The sequence below is a fragment of the Coenobita brevimanus genome, chromosome 65 (genome assembly GCF_032717465.1).
Source record: "Coenobita brevimanus isolate Jiangsu-jjx chromosome 65, ASM3271746v2, whole genome shotgun sequence".
Taxonomy (NCBI): Eukaryota; Metazoa; Arthropoda; class Malacostraca; order Decapoda; family Coenobitidae; genus Coenobita; species Coenobita brevimanus.
In genome coordinates this window covers 51,965,343-51,985,258 of record NC_137018.1, presented here as the reverse complement: position 1 = coordinate 51,985,258, position 19,916 = coordinate 51,965,343, and the positions used below count along the sequence as shown (strand labels likewise).

Sequence of the window (19,916 nt, the reverse complement as noted above, 5' to 3'; positions counted from 1 at the left end):
AACACTAACATCTTGTGAGTTATCTGTGTAAGGTGTTCCTGCACTCTATTGCTATAATTCAGTCCACACATAATATTCCCCCCTGACTAAAAACATCCCCCACTGAATTAGTAAAATGTGTCCTCTTTGAAGCAAGACTCACGGAAACTATACACATACACTATCATAAAAATAGAAAACATAAAACATACTCTGAACTTATTATTTCTTTTTTTTTTTTTTTTTTACATTCCCCAACAGCTGCATATAACAATTACGATAAAAGTGATCTACATAATGTCCTTCATCAGGAATTAAATTTGTTGCACTGTTAACCCCTTCATGCTGCTGACATCTTTTTATAATTTATTCTTGCTGTATCCAGATGTTTTTATTCAGCTTATGAGACACTTTCCCAACTGAGAAGGTAAGTTATATCCTCTTCAGCCTGCAGTCCACTGGGTTCACATTCATGTGAGCCTAGGGTTGCAACTACAACTGCTAACCCACAGGGGATATCTTTTTCATTTAATTCTTGCCACCTCTTAATGACTGCATTCAGCTTGTAACATATTTTGAATTGGAGGGGGTTCAGTATAAACATTAATAAACCCCTTCAGTATGAGACCTTTCCTGAGTTGAGTAAAAGCATCTAGTGGGAGGAATATTAAATACAATGTCACCCTGATGCATGAAGCTAATAACACCTTCACTACAAAGGGATCTTTCCTAAACCAATAAAATCATCTAACACCAGCAAGAATAAAATATAAAATATGCCATCAGACTGAAGGGATGAAAATGCACCTCGTTTCTTGAGGCCAAATTTTACACGAGCTCTGGGAAATGAAAAAAAGTCTTGACTCGTCTTCTGTCTCCAGTCCCTTCAATCACGTCCAGTTTCTTTTTTTACACACACTTTACAAAACATGAGATCACTTTGATTCTCACTAGTGCATAACCTTTTCTTCCAATGACTTCCTCATTAGACTTGGACTCCACACATACAAACACACTGCACTCTATTTTAACACGACCAATCTATATGCCATATCTGTCCATCTTCAGTCCCCCACCCACTTTCCTTGCACAGTAATAAAACATTATATACCTTCCCATCTCTCTTTGTAAGCCTCAATCACTCCTTTACTTCAGTGATGTACAATATGTTTTCACTTCATCAGTTCTTTTTACTCATAATTATGCCTTCTCCACAAACTGGATATTCCTGATAACCATCTCCACACATTTTCCATATTAAATATTTTACTATTATTTCACACTAAAGTTTGCTTAGTACCTACTGTATATGTCCAATCACCTGTATTTCAATCCACAATATTTTCTCTTTCTACTAATGTTCAAAATTAAATCTCAATCAGTCTTCGCCTTCTTATCCACGATCTCCTTTCATACCACTGACATGTTGCGAGATCTGGCATATTTTTTACACAATTAGCTTTTCCCTTCCTTGTATTCAATGCACATCACTTTCCTTATCACTATTTTCAAGTTCAAATGCATTCATTTAGCAATACCTTTCATATCTTTTCAAATCAGTCCCATTCCTTTTCCAAATTTTACTTCTCACATCACTTAAATTACATCCCATCCCTTTTCCACTGTGTACTTTCCACATCCTCTAAACTTATCACATCCCTTTTCTACCCTTCACTTTATTTATATTCAATCCCAATCCTTTTCCACAATTTTATTTCACCTCCTTTAAGTTCAGTCTCAGTCCAAATCTATCTTTTCCCTTTCATATCTTTCAAACTCAACCCAATTCCATTCCCACTATTCAAATCTTTAATATCTAATTCCTTTACAAATCAAATCCCTTCACCCACCCTTCAGATCTTTCAAACACAAATCATCCCAAATCATATCTCTTCACCCACCCTTCAGATCTTTCAAATACAATTCATCCCAGATCATACTATTCCCCAATTACTTCCTTAAAAACCTTCATTCCATTTTCACCTTTCCAACCTTTAATACACACTCCCTTTCTGTATCATATCTTTCCCCCAACCACTTCCATAAAAAACTTCATTCTGTTTTCACCTTTTCAATCTTTAATACTCTCTTTCCTAATCATATCTTTCCCTCAACCACTTCCATAAAAAAATTCATTCCATTTTCATCTTTCCAATTTTTAATATCCACTCTCTTTCCACATCAAATCTCTTCCCCCCATCACTTCCTTAAAACTTAACTTCCGTCTGTTTTACCACTAATTTTGTTGTGTCTCTGGTCACTTAAACATGTCCAGGTGAGTGTGGGTGGTGGTGTGGGTGGGGTGGGGAGGGAGGGTGTTGGAGGGAGAGGCGCTGGTTGTTGGAGGGCTTCAGGGGCCGATGGGCATTGCGGGCGCTGGGGAACCGCTGGTGGTAACGCTCGTCTCGCAGGAACTTCACTGTCACAAGATTGCCTGTTGGATGGACGACCAGGATTACAGGGGCACAATGAAAAGGCAAAAATAAAGAGAAAAATGGGTACACCTGAAATCACTGAGTAGAGATCTAAGTTATGGGGTTATAATGAAAACAGACAAATACATAATAATGTACCATAAATAACACTCAGTGCAGACCAAGGTTACAGGTTTGCAAGGAGAGAACAGAAATATATAACAAAAATTTAAATAACAGTTGGATGGAGACCAAGGTTACAGGGTTACAACAGGAAAGCATAAAGATATACAATTATCTAAGTCAGTCTAAATTATAAGCGGCCTTTTTTGTTTTTAATATTCACTTTGTCATTACCTCCATAGTACCAACATCCAGACCTCTATTCACACAATAACAGGCCACAATCTCATTCACTCACCATTCATACCCATGGAATCCTATCCCCACCTCACAGGTACAAGTATCCATAGTTAAGCACTTCATACCTGCAATAATTCTAATGCTATTTAAAAAGCTGATAAGCCAGTTTCATCCAACTTACTGTTCCACTTGAATGGAAAGTTCTTTAATAATTTGAAGCACTTCCTAGGCTTATAATGAGAAATGACTGGACCATACCTAAGCAGAACCGTACATTTTCCTTCAATGTCACGATTATAATCTAAGTGGCCATGGAGACTTCATAGCAAATTAAGGTATTTCTTAACTTTTTTTCTTTGTATACCAAACCTCAATTTCCCTCTTTACATTATTTATATACTTCTCGTATTGACATAGTCTGGTTCAGTAACACCTATCTATCTACAGCCAGAAGCCATAATCTCATAAGGAATGGCTGTTGGTTTTTTAGTTAATTGCTTTACAGGGAAGGACGCTAAACCTCCACCAATCCACTTGTTGACACACAGGGGACACATATAGGTTTGTTATATGGTTGCCACCCAGCACTGTAAATGGTTTAATGGCTTACAGGAAACCATTAGTTTTGACACTCTATGTATAAAAAGAGAAAGGAAAGTTGGGAAGAAGAGGAAGAAAGGAGAGCAGACACTAAAACAGGATGATAAATGTGATGGAAGAAGTACACGTGAATAAAATGAAGTAGCTAATGGGCAAAATAAATCGCTGAGGAAGACACATTATGAAATCTCTGAAGTGACTAGAAACATGATCTACATTCCATTTGCTTTTGTAATGTATAAGAGGATAAAACACTACAGTAAATATGACAACTATCACAGGGGATGAGGAATTATGAAATCTCAGATGTGATTTGACATGATCCTCAGACTCACCATCATATCACCTGCTGCACAGTGACCTGAAGGCCACTGGCGTCATGCAGTGAGTCAAACATGGTGTTGATTCAGCCTTCTTGAGACACCCCAACCACAAAAAGAAAAAAGGGCCACACAGTCTACAATGTCGCTTATAATACAGTAATCACTCCAATATCCGACGTAATAGAGCCATAGGTAGGTCCGGATATTGGGTCTGTCCGGATACTGGGCCCCAGCTTATGGACTTGTACTTATGGACCCTAACTCAGAGAAACACCTATACAACTCCCTCTGGACATGCATAGCACCTATTTAAGACCCAAATCACACCAATAAGGCACATAAATGACTGAAATAAATGCAAAAGAAACATAAAATGAGGGTTTGGAAGTAGGTTCATACAATAATAAACATTCTGGTGACTGGCTCCTGGACTGGTACTTATGGACCCTAACCTAGCCTAACTCAGAAAAACACCTTCCTACTGCACATGCATAGCTCCTAACACCCTTTTCACACCAATAAAGGACATTAAAGAGTGAAATGAGGTAAGTATAGTATGGAAAAAAGTACAGTATGAAACATTCTTATGTCCGGATAGCGGGAATGTTCGGATCTTGGGCGTCCGGATATTAGAGTGATTACTGTACTGCACTCTCTACTCAACACCGTACCACCAGCCATGCAGTGCTCTGAAGGTCCAGCTGGCGTAGTGAAGTGAGCCAACTTTACACAGAGACAGCCTTCTTGAGACACCAACTCACCACCAACAAAAAATTACCACAAAGCCTATACTGTCACTTGGAACAAAGCTGTCATACTCACCATCATACCACCAGCCGTGCAGTGCTCTGAAGGCCCGGCCGGCATCGTGCAGTGAGCCACACTTTAGGTACACGCAGCCTTCCCGAGACGATCGGTCCACTGCTACGTGCACCACATTCACACCCTCACATTTCTCCAGCAGGCTGTCCTGGATGCGACTCGGCCAGCTATCACCAAACTCTCTGTAGGGTGGATGTGTGCAATGGCAAAAATAATAAAAAAAAATACAGTATAAACAAACATAAAATAAACACCTTAAATATTTTGACTGACCAGCAAAGCCTTCAATCCCTACACTCCTACTACAGTATTAAAAGTTAGGGTAATGAGTGGGGGTGCAGAAATCTAGTCACCTCTTAGGGATCAAATCTAAAAATATCATCATTCTGACCGGGGCACTCTAACCCTAAACCACCAAGTATGAGAACATTCCCTAATACCCTAGTCAGCTCTCACTACAGCCACCTTACTTTTACCTGATAAAAAAGAATAATAATAATTTGTGGCTACATGGAACTCAATAAGCCTCATCAACCCTCCAGTCTGACTACAACTGGCCTTCGTCTGAGCTGGAGTGAGTTAGGAAAGTCCGTCAGGTTAGAAAAAAAAAAATTATAATAATAGCTAATAATAATAATAATAAACTACAGTCTCTATGGGGTGGAAGTAAAAAGGATGAGAGTGGCACCACTTACATATTACCCTCTTGCAACACATCACCATCCTCATCATCCTAACTCAACTTCCAACTAACAAATGGGGCGGGTACGATACAAAATAGAATTACGAAGATGCTTACAACTGTACTATTACATACCACAGTCACACATGTTCCTGATCTCTAAACAGGAGACTGGGGATTCAGCAACCAAACAAAATAACAACCAGGCATATATGGTTAGACAGATGATCACAATTATGGCAGTCCATCAGTCAGACATGTTCCTGGTTTGGGGGACAAGAGGTATGAAAGCACAAAATGATGGAAACTATCAAGACAGTCAACGTTTCTAGCTAATGAGATAAAACAATACCCACCCAACCCATTTTCTAGATGGAAATATGGGTAGAAAGATGCATTACAACTATGGCAGTATTTATACATCACATTCAAATATGTTCCTGATCTTTCAAATAGAGGCTGAAGGTTGCCACCAGGCAAATTAATTTATCATCATCATCATCATCATCATCATCCTGTCACTTTCTCCCATCCACAAGTACAGTGGAAAATGGTCCAGAAATCAAGGAAATGGGAAACTAACCACCAACAATCATTCACTCACCAATCAAGCCCCAGAAACTCTGTCTCACAGGCTCTCCTTTCCATACATATGCACATGATAATAACCCATCAGAATCAATCCAATGATGATCAAGGTAACAGGGAGAATGCCAAACCTGCTAACAAGTTGACTTCAGCTATGGCAGTACTGCAATTAAACATCACAGTCAAACAGGTTCATAATGTTTAGGAGGTGGGAAGACAGGCTGATTACAGCTAAGAGAGTACTTACACATCACAGTCAAACATGTTCCTGATCTTTAAACAGGACGTTGGGGAGACACTGGGTGCATTGTGCGGGGACAGGGTGTCAAAGGCAGGTCCCTGCCACACTTTGGCCGGGGGGCGGTAATTGGGCCCGTCCTGCCCTGCTCCGTTGGGTGATGGAGGTGGAACACCGGCCGCCCACCGCCACACCTCACAGTCCTCGCCGCCCACTGTTTGCACTTCACGCCTCACCTACCAGAACAAATTATGATGGTAAAAAAAACAATCAGTAAGTCATACAAATTCAACCACATTACAGAAAAATTCCCCATTATAGCTCCACTGCTACCTGTTGTACTTTTACACCTAACCAAGCAGGAAAAAACAACTATGGTAAATAAAATGACAACACTCAATCCCCAACAAACATAAATTACAGAAAAACTGCTTATCAAACTTCCTCTGTAAGTGATTTGCTAGTTTCATTTATTTTCACTGAATTTCATTCATTTCTCCTAAGCATAGATATTCATCTTTTTGCCACTTACTGCTCATGGCAGGAAAAGACAAGGCTACAGCTCTAGTCCTCCCATAACACTTCTTTATGACTAGCACCCTATCCCACTGTTAATCTATTGTTACAGCTCAATATCCAAAATGGAGAGATGGCAATGTTAAGCAAAGTTAAAGTGGACAGTATAGGTGTACTGTATCAAAATGTTGCTATTTTGGAAACAAATCACTGACCAGTAACCAGGCTTCCCTGTACTAAAACAAAACACAGCAAATAAAACAAATACTGTACACGACTAGCAATCAATCCTCACCCGTGACTCGTAGTGGTCAATGAAGGAGACGGCCCTATCCCAGAGCCGCTGTTTGGCAGCCCGCTCTCTGGGGCTGATGAGTGAGTCTCGTATGTGCCCCACACCCACACCGCCCCTTCCCCCAACCCCACCCCCAAGTCGCCCCACCATCTCCAAGATTTGCTCCACTAGCTCATAAACCTGCAAGAAAAATCATGAAGCAGTTGAGTTTATGGTTAATCTTCATTAAACCATGGTAGCCACTGGATAAAAGTTTGCTGAACATCTCATTTACATTTAACAATATACCAGGCCAGCCTTTTATAACTTTTCTGCTCGATCCCGGACCAGGGTGAGTTTCTAATGAAGTGAAGCTGTGTTGCCTTTGGGGGCTCCCCATAATTACCACTCACGCACTGCATGAAATGAGAATACTGTACATTGTTATGCGCTCACATAATATAGCACCCTCTTTTCATACATACATACATATCTCTCTCTCTCTATCTATCTATCTATATATATATATAATTCATTCATCATCATCCAGTCCTATGTTGCCCCATGAGGAGCGTAGGAACCCGGGGCAAGGCAAGTTGGTCCTGACATTTAAGATGAGAGTGACCAGCCTCACTCATCCGTGGCATTACGTGAGCAATAAACCCCAACCACCCCTTGGATATAAACCTACACAGGCTCAATCCGATTGGAGCGCCGTAATTACCCACAAAACCACCAGGCGCCAAAATCTGGTTAACTGGTTACCACACAGCGTTGTAAATGGCTTCCTGGTGTACAGGAAACCATTTGGCTTGTCATTCAATATAGAGTCACCCACAGGCAGAAGGAAGAGGAAAGAATGAAGGAAAGAAAGACAGAAGAGGAAGGAAGGAAAGAATGAAGGAAAGAAAGACAGAAGAGGAAGGAAGGAAAGAATGAAGGAAAGAAAGACAGAAGAGGAAGGAAGGAAAAAAGGAAGGAAGAGAGGAAACGGCAGTCACCCAAGAGCAGCACTACATCTAGTAAGTGGATGGTGAGCACCCCCACCTACCACCATGTTGATTTATACCAAAAATTTTTATATTCATGCATGATATGTTAGGAAAATATATGAAATTAAGCACATACCACAAAATTTTTGTCCCTCAGGGATGAAAAATAACAGAAGTATAAGCAAACTATTGTATATGAAAACTGACAGCATGCACAGAAAACAAAATGTATAATTTATATCACATCATTTGGAGGGAATACTTGCGCATGTATGGTGTGTTCATCAAATTGTCATGCCACATATTTAAGCCATGAAAAACCGCTGAGAAAATTATGCACCGTCACGACATTAGCCCAGAATCAGTGGGCCAACAAATGACATGTCGGCGCATCATCGGCCCACAGTAGTGTTAATTTCTTCAACCAAAATCATAATTGTCATAATCTAATTCTGCTTCTGTCTCTCACCTGCTGTCTTTCCTCCTCCGCCTGCCTCCTGTAGTATCTGGCACCGGAAAATATCAGCCAAGCCGTCACAATCACTGCAAAGAAAATATTTACAAGAATACCTGGGCTTGGCAAACAGGTCATTTTCTATTTTTGAAAAACTGATAAAAACCTACAGAAAAGCATATGGGAATGTGTAGAAATTTTCTTGAATCCTAGGAATACTAAGCGATCAATTGCAAAGTGGCAGACGATACGCCACATTACCCCTCCACTAAGACCACTTTTTTTTTTTTTTTTTTTTTTTTTTTAACCCCTATCTCCAGATCGTTTTATTCAAGTTAAGAAAACCATGTAGCTGAGAAATTACTGATGGTCATATATATACCTTCTAGCTTGAAGTTTATTCAGGAGTCATGAAAACTGCCTGGAGGGAAAAAAGAAAACAAAAAATCCAATTCTAGATGTTTATTCTACAATGAAGACCAGATATTAACAATGAGGCCTTTTGTGAGGATGTACATCACAAAGAGTAAGTTGTATGTTGCATTTAAGAACTTGGAGAAGGCTTATGATAGGGTGGAATGGGAAGGATTATGGAGTGTGTTAGGCATATATGGTGTACGAAGGAGTTAGCCAAGGGCAAAAAAAATCCTGTTATGAAGGTAGTACTGCATGTGTCAAGGTAGGAAAGAAGCTCAGTGATCCCTTTAACATTACTGTAGGTGTAAGGCAGGGGTGGTATGTGAATGGAAAGAGTATGACATGATAGACTTTGGCAGGCAAAACAGAGCAGAAAGAAGAAACACAGTAGATTGTAGGTTTCAGATGAGAGGTAAAATACTTGAGGAGGTTGATATTTTTAAGTATTTGGGAGCTGTGCCATGTAAATATGGCAAAATGGAGAGTGAAATTACAGAGATCACTTCAGGGAAGAAAAGTAACCGGAGGGCTTGGTTGTACTTTGAAGAGTATGAGAGTTAGCAAGTACGTTAAAAGAGTCCTGCGTGAATGTGTCTTACTGCCAATACTCTCGTATGAAAGTGAAAACTGGGCAGTGAGTGACAAACAGCTGTCTAAGTTGTAAGTTGTTGACATTATCTTTCTTAGAACAGCTGCACGCATGGGGAGGATGGGGGTGAAAAATATTGAAACTTAGGGGTATCATGGACTAGAAGAAAGAAGTAATGAAGTGTGGTGTGGATGTGTTGAGTGGAAAACGAGGAATACACTGATGTGGTATGGACATGTACGAAAAATAAACACAGATCAGGTGCCAAATAAAGTGTGTGAAAGCTATAAAGAGGGCGGTGAAGGTAATGGCTGACCTTATGTGGTGTGGAAGAGAGTGGAACGGTACGCTGAAGAGTAGGAGGAGGAAGAGCAGTGTTTGAGAGTGAGAAAGGTGTGTAAGGATAAGGTAGTCTGGAGGCACTTGTCAGACATCCCCTGTCCAGGTCCCACGAAGGTGGCAAGGCATCAGAGATGATGATGATGATGATGAATGAAATCAACAGGAGATAGCAAGAACTGAACAAGAAACACCCTCAAACTGAAGAGGTTGAGTGGGAAGACATGGCTTTGGTTCTGCTGAGGGATGACAAAAGCTACGTCAATGTATGAAGTCCTCATTCCAGGTTGCTTTCATATCTTCTTCTTTTTTGATACATACTAATCATAGAAAAAAATGCCTCCTAAAATTCCACTAGCATTAATAAAGCTGATCTGCCAATTTCTCCAATTTACAGTATCAATTACATATTATGGAAAAAAAAAAAGTGATATTTTGCAACTAGTCACCAACATATAGCAAGAATGTTACTGTACAGTACCACAGTGCTGGAGAGATGCCTTCCTGTGGTAGGACCAAAACACATGGTGATTAAACAAACATTCCTCAACTAACTCCATATCCCCTGAAAGGAAAATGGTGGACTGAAGGAGGAAGATATCATCAGCCCACCATCCACAGGTTCACACTCAAGTGAGCCTGGGGCCACAACAACACCAACTGTGTCAGATTACCAAACTTACTAGTGAAAATGGCCATGAGGAGGTAGAAGAAGGAGTAGAGTGCAGTAGTGATGTGGCAGAGGATTTGTGTGGGTTGTGTGACCAAGGCCAGGCCAAGTAGCTCCCTTCCCCCAGCCTCCGCACGTACTGCCTCCAGCCCAAGGTGAGGGTTCAGTTCCACTAGCCTACCCAGCACCTTCACTGCTCCTGCCCACTGCAGGGGACTCTGCAGAGACAACAACCAAAGACTGCATCATAATCATCATCAGTATCACCATCATTCTCACCCAAGGATAAGGTAAGTTAAGGTCCTGAAAACAAGGAAGAAACAAGGAATCAGGCAATATCAGTCTATTAGTAACTTGTATATATTTGGTAAGTACTCAAAAACCCTTTGTAGTGCCCAGGAACACCACCATACACTGGAACTGACTTGTTTAAAGTTAACTTCATACAGTTCAACAAATTTTCCTATACCATACCCAAATACACTTAACCTACGGTATTTTGTGATGGTTTATTGATCTGAAGATAACTAAAACCAGCAGTGTCAAAACTGCACAAAACCAGGGATGACTGTATACTCAAGCGAAGAGACTCAGGACTAAAATTTCATAACTTTATGTGGTCTAAATTATTATGTTAGTTTGCCTGGAGACTTATTATGAACAACAATGCTTATTTCTTGAAATTATTCACATACTTTTTCATCATCATCAGCAGCAGCAGCATCCGGACCTCCTTTCCCACTCTAGGGCAGGGTGAGGAGTAGCAACGTCCAGATAGCCTAAGTTTGCCCAATTCAATGGGCCATGCTTCCATTCACTCATCATTCAAGCCCAAAGAATCCTGGCTCCATCAGATAGGCCCCTCAAAATTTCATCACGTTCTGTAGCTTCACATATATCTATCTGATAGAGCCAATCCAAGCGCTGTCGCATTAAAAAGGGGCCCCAAATGCCTGGTTATGCATTTCGCACAAAATTCATCCAAACAGCTTGGTCTCTTGTTAGTCCCCTAGCCTCAGCAACTTCCAAACCTCTCTTCCTCACACACTTATCCACCATATCCCTCCACCTTCTTTGGACTACCTTGCCTCCTCCCTCCTTCAAATTCGCTCAGATATACTTTTTTCACCACTCTACTGTCATCCATTCTCTCCACATGACCAAACCATCTCAATACACTCTCTTTGATTCTGGTGTCCACAGAATTCCTCACTCCGCATCTTTCACAAATCACATTATTCCATATCCTATTCACTCTCTGTACTCCACATATATTTCTCAGCAGTCCCATCTCCACTGCTCTTACTCTTGACTATTCATTTTCATGCCACACCACTGTCTCACATCCATATCTTAAAGCTGGCACTATCACTCCTTCATGTAAGCCTCATGCAGCTGCAACACTCATGCCTCTGTTTTTTATCTAGGCCTTCATAGCACCTGCTACTTTCCTTCCTTGTGTCCCTCTATTTTCCACTTCTTTTGCACAGTTTCCTCTCTTTTCTACCACTGGACCCAGGTATTTGAACCTCACCATTTCCAGTCTCTCTCCATTCACTGTAACATCACACTGGGAGTTACCTTCTCTCTCAGTAGCCATTACTTTACTTTTTTCTACATTTACACTCAAGGCATGACACTCACCGACATATTCTACCATTCACTTACCATATACTTTACAAATTTTAAAAAAGCTGCTTGACTTACTGATTTATAAAATAGATATCAATTCAAAATGGGCAGTGTAAATATTTGTTCTTCTCTATATCTATCTATTGCCAGACATCTAAATCCTGTAAGGGGTGGTCACAAACAAAACACCAACATGTTGCTCCGTCAACCACCACCATTTCACTGATTTCCCCCCAGCTCACACCCCTCCTCTCTCATATACCTCTCCACTCATTCCCTCCATCTCATCCTCAGCCTCCTCCTCCCTCTCCTCCCTCCACCTCATTCACACTCTCCTCGTTAGTCTCTCGCTCACCATCCTCTCCACATGGCCAAATCACCTCAATGTACTTCTCCTAATGCTTTCCATCACATCCACATCCACACCACAATGCTCCTTCACTTCCCCATTTGTCTGCCTGTCTCTCCATGTCCTTCCACATGCTCCTCTCAAATAACTCATTTCCACTGTTCTTCCAACAAGGTCCAAGCTTCACCTCCATGTGTTAAAGTTGGTATCACAATACTATCATGCAGCAAATTTTTTACTTCTATGCTCACACCTCTATTTCTTATCCCTGCTTATTCTTATACTGTATAAATAAAAGTAAAAAAAAACAATCAGATCCATGGTTTACCATATATAAGATAAGCAGGATGACCAATACCAGATAAGATCAAAGACCTTTGCCCATACTCACAGTTCTTTGTCAGATGTATCACAGTGTACAGTATGACATTAACCTTTCAGTCTGATGACATTATATTTACGTTACTCTTGCTAACTGTTTACAATTCTTTTTAGCTTAAGGGTGATTATCAGTAACAGAAGGTTTAATATACGTTAAATCTAATCCCTTAAGTTCAGAAAAGTCCTCTTAGCTGAGAAGATGACTTTGTAGACAGTACGAATAAACTACAAATACTTTGTCAGATTTCAGAGGATATGGGTGCATAACTTTTTTTTCTCTCGAGTGTACCATTTACTCAATTCTTCAGTCACTATATATATATATATATACTGTATATATATATATATATATATATATATACACACACAAGATACTAACAAGAGAAGTGTTGTGGCTGTGTATGAGTTGGGCAAGTTCAGCAACAGGCATGTGGCGGGATTCTGCATGACCACATTGGTACTGAGCCGCCTGGGACTGCAGAGCCGGCAGAACCAGCGCCTCCAGAACCCCGAGCACCGGCTGCATCACACCAACCTCTTCCCGGCTCAGGCACTCGTCCTGGGGACAGCACAGGAGGGGATAAGTACACTACAGCTGCATTCACGAGTCAGGGGTACAGTTGGTAGCAAACTAGGACATATTACCTGAAATTAAGAATGTAATGGTGTGGTTCTACTGGACAAGCCTCCAATTTTTTTAACCATGTGATGATGACAGAATATGCCTGACCTTTGATTACTGCTGCTGACCACTGTACATTTGTTAAAATGGGATGCAGGCTGATAACAGCTAAAAATTACAGACGTTGGATAAATGACTGTCAAAGGTTAGGGGCCTATTTACACCTCCACACTCTCTGGTAGCACAACACTTACCAGTATGACTCCTAGTCACAGCACATTTAGGGGGAAGTAGGGAACAAGAGAGGAAAAGATGGATAGGAGGTGAAAGAGCAGAACAAAAAGGAATGTGGAAAGAGAACAGTAGCAAAATAGAAGAACAGAAGAGAATGAGGGGGACATGAGGAATGGAAACAGGAGAGAGAAAAAGAACAGGAGGGACAGTAAAACAGAGGGGGACATGAGGGAACAAAACAGGAGAGGAAAAGGAGAACAGGAGGGAAAGTAAAACAGAGGGGAACATGAGGTAAGGAGGAAGACAGGAGAGGAAAGAACAGCTGGAGGATGACACACTTATCACAGTGACAGGGTTAACCTGTATGAATGTAGTAGCTGTCCATTTAACACTTTAGCCCACAATATAATTAATGTGGAAACAGCACACAGCATATACCATACTGTATTTTCAGCCCCAAAATTAAGTCGATATAAAGAGCCATACTATAACTACTGTGCAATTCTGAGACCCAATTTAGGTTCAAAGTACTTTATGTTTAATGAAAACAAAAGTGAAAAATATCAAAGTTCACAAAATCAGCAGATAGATGAATGTCATAAGCCACTTGTGTACTGACAGTGACACTCACCTTTTTCACCTCACTGCACACAGGTAACAAATTATCTGAAACATAAAGCAGAACAGCATTAACTAAGCGAAGACTCAGTAAGGTAGTAAGTCAGGTAGCTACCGTACATGTATTAACACGTAATACAAAATGACTTACACATACTGTACTCTTCATTAACAGTAGCTACCGGTATACCATAAATTGACTGTCAGTAGAAAAGTACAAACATTCTTGATGAATATTAAACAAGATTGAAATAATGTAGATACTGTATATATACATAACTGTACTATCAGTGTACATGCCTGGGAATGCTTCTGTATGGTGAAGGGGGGGGGGGAAGAAAACCAACTACAGTAGAAGCTATACCTTTTGAAAAAAACAGGAATGGTGATAAGAGAGTCTGAAGTGATTTACATAAAAATGCAGAACAAAATTCAACCAGACATTAACATCAACCATTGTGAATATCTTTTTTTTTTTTTTGGTGGGGGGGGTGGAAGCATACCGGTACCATACTTTATGACATCGTTTACACAAAAGTAAAGGACAATAAACACTCCACAAACAGATACGGTAGCTAAGGTTAAAGATTCCATCGTGAAGATCTACCGTACATTACAAAACGGCAACAGCCACTCCCATATTAGCTACCGGTACCCTCTTTAAAAGTGCAGGAATCTGTAGCTGGGCTACTAGAGCTCAGTACAGCATTTTTCACAAAAGGGTATATCACCCCTCTATTTCCCTTGTTGTTGCTGCTCCAAGGTCATTTAAACATGAACCTTGTGGACTGCAGCCTGAAGATGCCTCTCCTGCAGTCCATCCTCCTTTTGGGGAACAGTGGGAACTGTGGGACATTTGACTAGGTGACAGTGTATGAAAGCATCCCTCTCTAGCACTGGCTAGTTCCCTTGATAGGGGATCAAACCCCAGCAAATGACATTATTAGCTCCAACTGGGCGTTTCTAACTTCAACTGCTTCTACGTGGTTCTTGCTGTAGCTTCAAGAAAGCTACCATATAACCAAATACCAAGACACATTTAGTAATATTTACTTGATGTAGTGGTTAAAGCAACTAGTTTGGGTAAATAACAGCCCTGCCTTGCAAACATGGTTCAAAACTCTTAGAGGCAGTTGGGGGTCTTTCAGTCATGTCATACAACCAGGGGCACTGGCTGATCATTACCCTTAACTATTCTGGGCTGGTGTCGAGTATTGTACTCAGCCATCAAAGCAGAATGATAACATTTTAAAGATACATGACTTAAGGGAAAATTATGTACCAGTACTGTGATGGTACCAGTATACAAAGACAGTAAAAGAGAAGACACCATTGCCCTACAACTAACGCCACAATGACAGCCAGGAAAAAAAAAAAAAAAAAAAGTCATGGAGACAATTTTACCAAAACCATTCACTGCACACCTAGAAGACACTGTCAGAAAAATTGAAATAGGATGGCAAAGGAATTACAGTACATGCTGCACAAATTAACAACCTTCTCTTCCTTGATACCAAGTCTTCACAATGAATCTGAGGAGATGAATTCACTGATGTATATAGAATATGAAAGGTCCATAATTTAACCTCTTCAATGTCTTACCTAGGTTATGCAAATCATCTGGAGGTAGGGGGGGAGGGGGGAGGGAAGACTATAAGTTATCTCAATGAAGACTGCAACAAAGCTATTCAGTATGACAGTGTTTATAAAGCTCCAGCAAAAATTTCTAACTTCTACCCTTCAGCTCAATGCAACTGCCCACAGTTACAGTACGGTGAACGATTCAAGTAAAAAAAATAAAATTACAGTACAGTGCAAAGTGCTTTACTGCTGATTCATGTGCTGATTAGCCTAGCTAAGGTTAGGGAGTGTTTTGTTCTTAATGAAAAGGATGATTTAAAACCCTGAAGCTGTAAGGTTTCTACCATTGTATTTCTTACTGTACCAGTATTTACAAATTACATGTACAGCAACAGCTATTTTACATTACTACAGGACGTACTGGTATAGTCTCTTTTCTATGCTTAAAAATCACTTCCATCCATTCTTTATCCATATTCATGCATAAAGAAAAGCTATCAGAAGCTTGTGAAGTGAAGTGGAACTAGTTTTTTTTTTTTCAAAGATAGCCTAAATGTGGTACTTGAAACTGTATTTTGCCTGAATATCTATGAAGAGTTTGCAGAACAATCACTCCAATATGCTGCAGTATATACCCAATTTTATGCACATAAAAACCCAGTGTGCCATTACCACCCCCTCTGTAGTGTAATATGGTAGTGTCAGGGATTTTCAAATACTGCCCAAATTTAATTTAATTTTTGTGCAGAAAGTTTTGGGATATACAGCTTTAAAACAGCTATAGTATGTAGTTTCCTTATACCTTCCCTACCACAGACACGGCATTTAACTTGTGATGATGGCAACCCAAAAATTTTGTATGAAAAACTTTTTTTTTTTTTTTAAGATATTATCCCATCATATGATATAATATATATGTATTTAGAGTATACACTGTATTTATTTATTAATTTAAATGAAAGAAAAAAATTCAGAACACCACCTCATCCAGTTAAGAAAGGAATACCTGTCTGGTAGGTGCTTAAATTCTCAAAGAAGTTGACCATTTTAACTATTTCCCAAAATGGTTAAAACTGTCTGGTGGGAATTGAAATAAAAATAACTACATAAAATCTACTGAAAGGCTTGATGGTGACTGGCCTTGACATCCTTAACCACAGGCCTTCTCAAAGTTATATGATGGCTTAAGGCAGACAAAGCATCACTGTCATCATACAAACACATAAACTATTAAATGTCATCATACTGTGGAGATTAAAACTGTTGAGACTATCATACTGACATAGTTAAAAACTTGTGTCATCAAAATAAAGAGGATAACAACTTTAGATGTCATCACACTGGTGATTAAAAACTTAAATGTCATTATACTAAATGAGATACAAATTGCTAAATCTCATCACAGTGAATGGGTTTAGAAAGCTATCATCATACTGTTCAGAAACATTAATAATAATAATAATACTGTAATAATAATAAGAGTATGGTAAATATAATAATTCTAAAATAATAATAATAAATCTCATAAATGGGTTAATTCCTGGTGTAAGGGAATACAAAATATAACTCCCCTGACCTGAGGGAGTGGCTGGTGGGGGGGGTGTGCGGCGTGTGTGCTGGGGCAGCGCTGCCACTCTGTTATCATCAACCGGGCCTCCCCCCTTGGTACTGGAGGAAGTGAGAAAAGGCACAGACAAGTTGGCCACGGCACGCTGAACCATGGCAGGCACAGATCCCAGCGTGGGTAGGAGCGGCACATGCATGTTTACATACAGGATCCCCACCACCCCAAAGAACACCGCCAGGAGGACCAGCAACAGGAGGGGGACTGAGTAGTGCCAAGTGCTCTCGTCCCCGTGTGCCTGGTCCAGCGACGCGGCACCCAACTCGCTGTGGTGCCGGCCGTTGGCAACCCTGGTGTGGTCTGGGGTTATGGGGGTGGCATGCGTCACCACAGAGTCCACCACATTCAGGTAGCTCGAGTTGCTGTCCGTGTGCTCTCGCCCATTGAAGTCCCTCCCATTTTCAAGGTAACTGTTACTGGTTTTTCTATTCCGAGCCACACTGTTCGAAGCATTTAACGACCAGCTCGATTTAGAACTACCGGAAGTGTGATTCTGCTGACTGTAGGGCTTGTGGGAGTTATTTTTTGGCAGTGCATCATCATCATTCACGGTCGAGCTCCACGCCCTGCGGAACTGCGGGGTTTTCTTCGACAAGTCCACGACATCATCACTATCCACCACGTCCGAGTCTGAACCAGTGTCATAATCGTCGTGGATCTTGGCCCGGGGACTGATGCCAGATCGAGGCGACACGGAAAAGTACCCTGCTGCTTGGTGAACCTCATCACTGCTCGAGTCTAGACGGCGCGACACTGACCCACTGGCATCAAAGTACCCTCCCTCTCTATGCAGGTCACTTGAGCCAGACCTCACCTTGCTCCTCTTGCTGCCATTTGAGTTCCTAATCTCCCTATTGTACGACGTATCCACACTACCTCTCGTTCCTGTTCGACTCTTGGATAACCTAGTCGACCTACTGGCCTGGGAGTACACAGTGGAATCATTATCCTCGTCCTCGTCTGAACTGAATGTATTGAGTCGGCTACTATTCAGGGCCTTATTCGCTCTGCTGTTTGAAGTGTACGCCTTTTTCTGGCTCGCAATGGCGTGGTTCAGCTTCTTGATTAAAATATCTCGTGTACTTGCTGTGACAGGCGACGTAATACCGTGTTCTTTAAGTTTCTTTCTAAGTGCCTCGTCCGTGAGATCTTTCAGGGACGCCATGTTTACGAACTCCCGGACAAAACGATGAACGATCCAGTCTAGACAAGAAACAAAAGAGCATCGGTTTAGGACTCTAATTTGGTAACCAGACATAACTAAATCCATTATTCATGGGGTACTTGTAATATCCAAAACTTTATATGTCATGTCTCCAACTCCTTATTGAAACATGGCCAGATAAGAGGGACATTCAAACACTTTGCGATAAACGATAAATAAGACCAGCCAAAGGAGAGAAATAAGTAAAAAGCCAGCGATAATACCACAGAAATTCACTACAGGTCTGTTAAATATATCAAAAGCAATGAACAAGTTTTGAAATACCGACCATCACACGAAAGTGCAAGATAAGCAGTGACGGGCTGAGTGAAATAAAAACGAAACGGCCGATAAGAGAAGAAATCCGAGAACAACAAGAGAAAGATGGAGAGTGAGGAGGGAGACTTGTGAGCTAGTGATGATGTCTGGGTAAAGTATTTTTCATATATATATATTAATTTCTCTGTAAGGGAACACAGATCTGAACATTTCCAGACCGTGAACACCATGGAGTCTGGATGACACTTCTTATCCTTCTGTTCTTTTCACTGAATTACATAATCACTATTATGTGCCAGTTTCTCTTTATCTCTCTTTCTCTCTCTCTCTATTGCCAGGCGCCTTAATCCCGTAAAGGGTGGCCACAAACAAATCGCCTCCACGTCGCCCTGTCCCCCGCCATTTCACTGCCCTGCTCCCAGCTCACACCCCCTTTCATATACCTCTCCACTCCATCCCTCCATCTCATCCTCGGCCTCCCTGTACCCCCCTCCACCTCACTCACATACACTCTCCTTGTCAGTTTCCTCACTCTCCATCCTCTCCACATGGCCAAACCACCTCAGTGTGTTTCTCTTAACTCTTCCGATCACATCCACATCCACACCAAAACGCTCCTTCGCTTCCTCATTTGTCAGTCTGTCTCTCCATGTGACTCCATATCCTCCTCTCAAATAACTCATTTCCACTGCTGTCACTCTTGACCTCTGTCCCTCCAACAAGGTTCAAGCTTCACTTCCATACGTTGGAGTTGGTACCACAATACCGTCATGTACTAATTTTTTCACTTCCATGCTCACTTCCCTGTTTCTTATCACTGCTTTCGAGGAACCATCAACCTTTCTTCCTTGTTTTACCCTTTCAAGCACTTCACTCTCTAAAATTCCATCCTTACTTATCACACTACCCAAGTACTTAAACGTACTCACGTTTTCCATTTCATTCTCATCCAGCCTCACTGTACATTCACTGACTTCACTTCTGTCGAAGACCATAACTTTACTCTTCCCTACATTCACCTTTAGATTCCATTTCTTACACTCCCAACTCATCCACCAAGCCTTGCAGCTCCCCTTCGTCTTCACTTAACACAGGATCATCTACAAACAACAGTACAGGGAGTTTTCAAACA

The 19,916-nt window shown here is 40.9% G+C and overlaps 1 protein-coding gene across 1 annotated transcript; it reads right to left on the bottom strand.

Moving 5' to 3' along the window:
• Nucleotides 1-2,240: 2,240 nt before the first annotated feature.
• Nucleotides 2,241-18,478, bottom strand: LOC145405025 (uncharacterized). The gene is made up of 9 exons (XM_080276525.1): nucleotides 17,254-18,478; nucleotides 14,110-14,144; nucleotides 13,002-13,181; nucleotides 10,274-10,478; nucleotides 8,261-8,334; nucleotides 6,821-7,000; nucleotides 6,019-6,245; nucleotides 4,502-4,683; nucleotides 2,241-2,413 (listed from the first exon to the last, which is right to left on the bottom strand). Exons 1-9 carry the CDS (start codon nucleotides 18,464-18,466, stop codon nucleotides 2,241-2,243), a joined length of 2,469 nt encoding a protein of 822 aa, XP_080132651.1. The 5' UTR covers nucleotides 18,467-18,478.
• Between the last annotated feature and the right edge of the window lie 1,438 nt (nucleotides 18,479-19,916).

Coding starts and splice junctions, on each gene's coding strand:
- LOC145405025 (XM_080276525.1), bottom strand. CDS start 18,466: ATGGCGTCCCTGAAAGATCTCACGGACGAGGCACTTAGAAAGAAACTT. Junction 10,479..13,001: donor ACAGCCACAACACTTCTCTT/GTTAGTATCTTG, acceptor TTGTCTCTGCAG/AGTCCCCTGCAGTGGGCAGG. Junction 8,335..10,273: donor CCTCATGGCCATTTTCACTA/GTAAGTTTGGTA, acceptor TTTTCTTTGCAG/TGATTGTGACGGCTTGGCTG.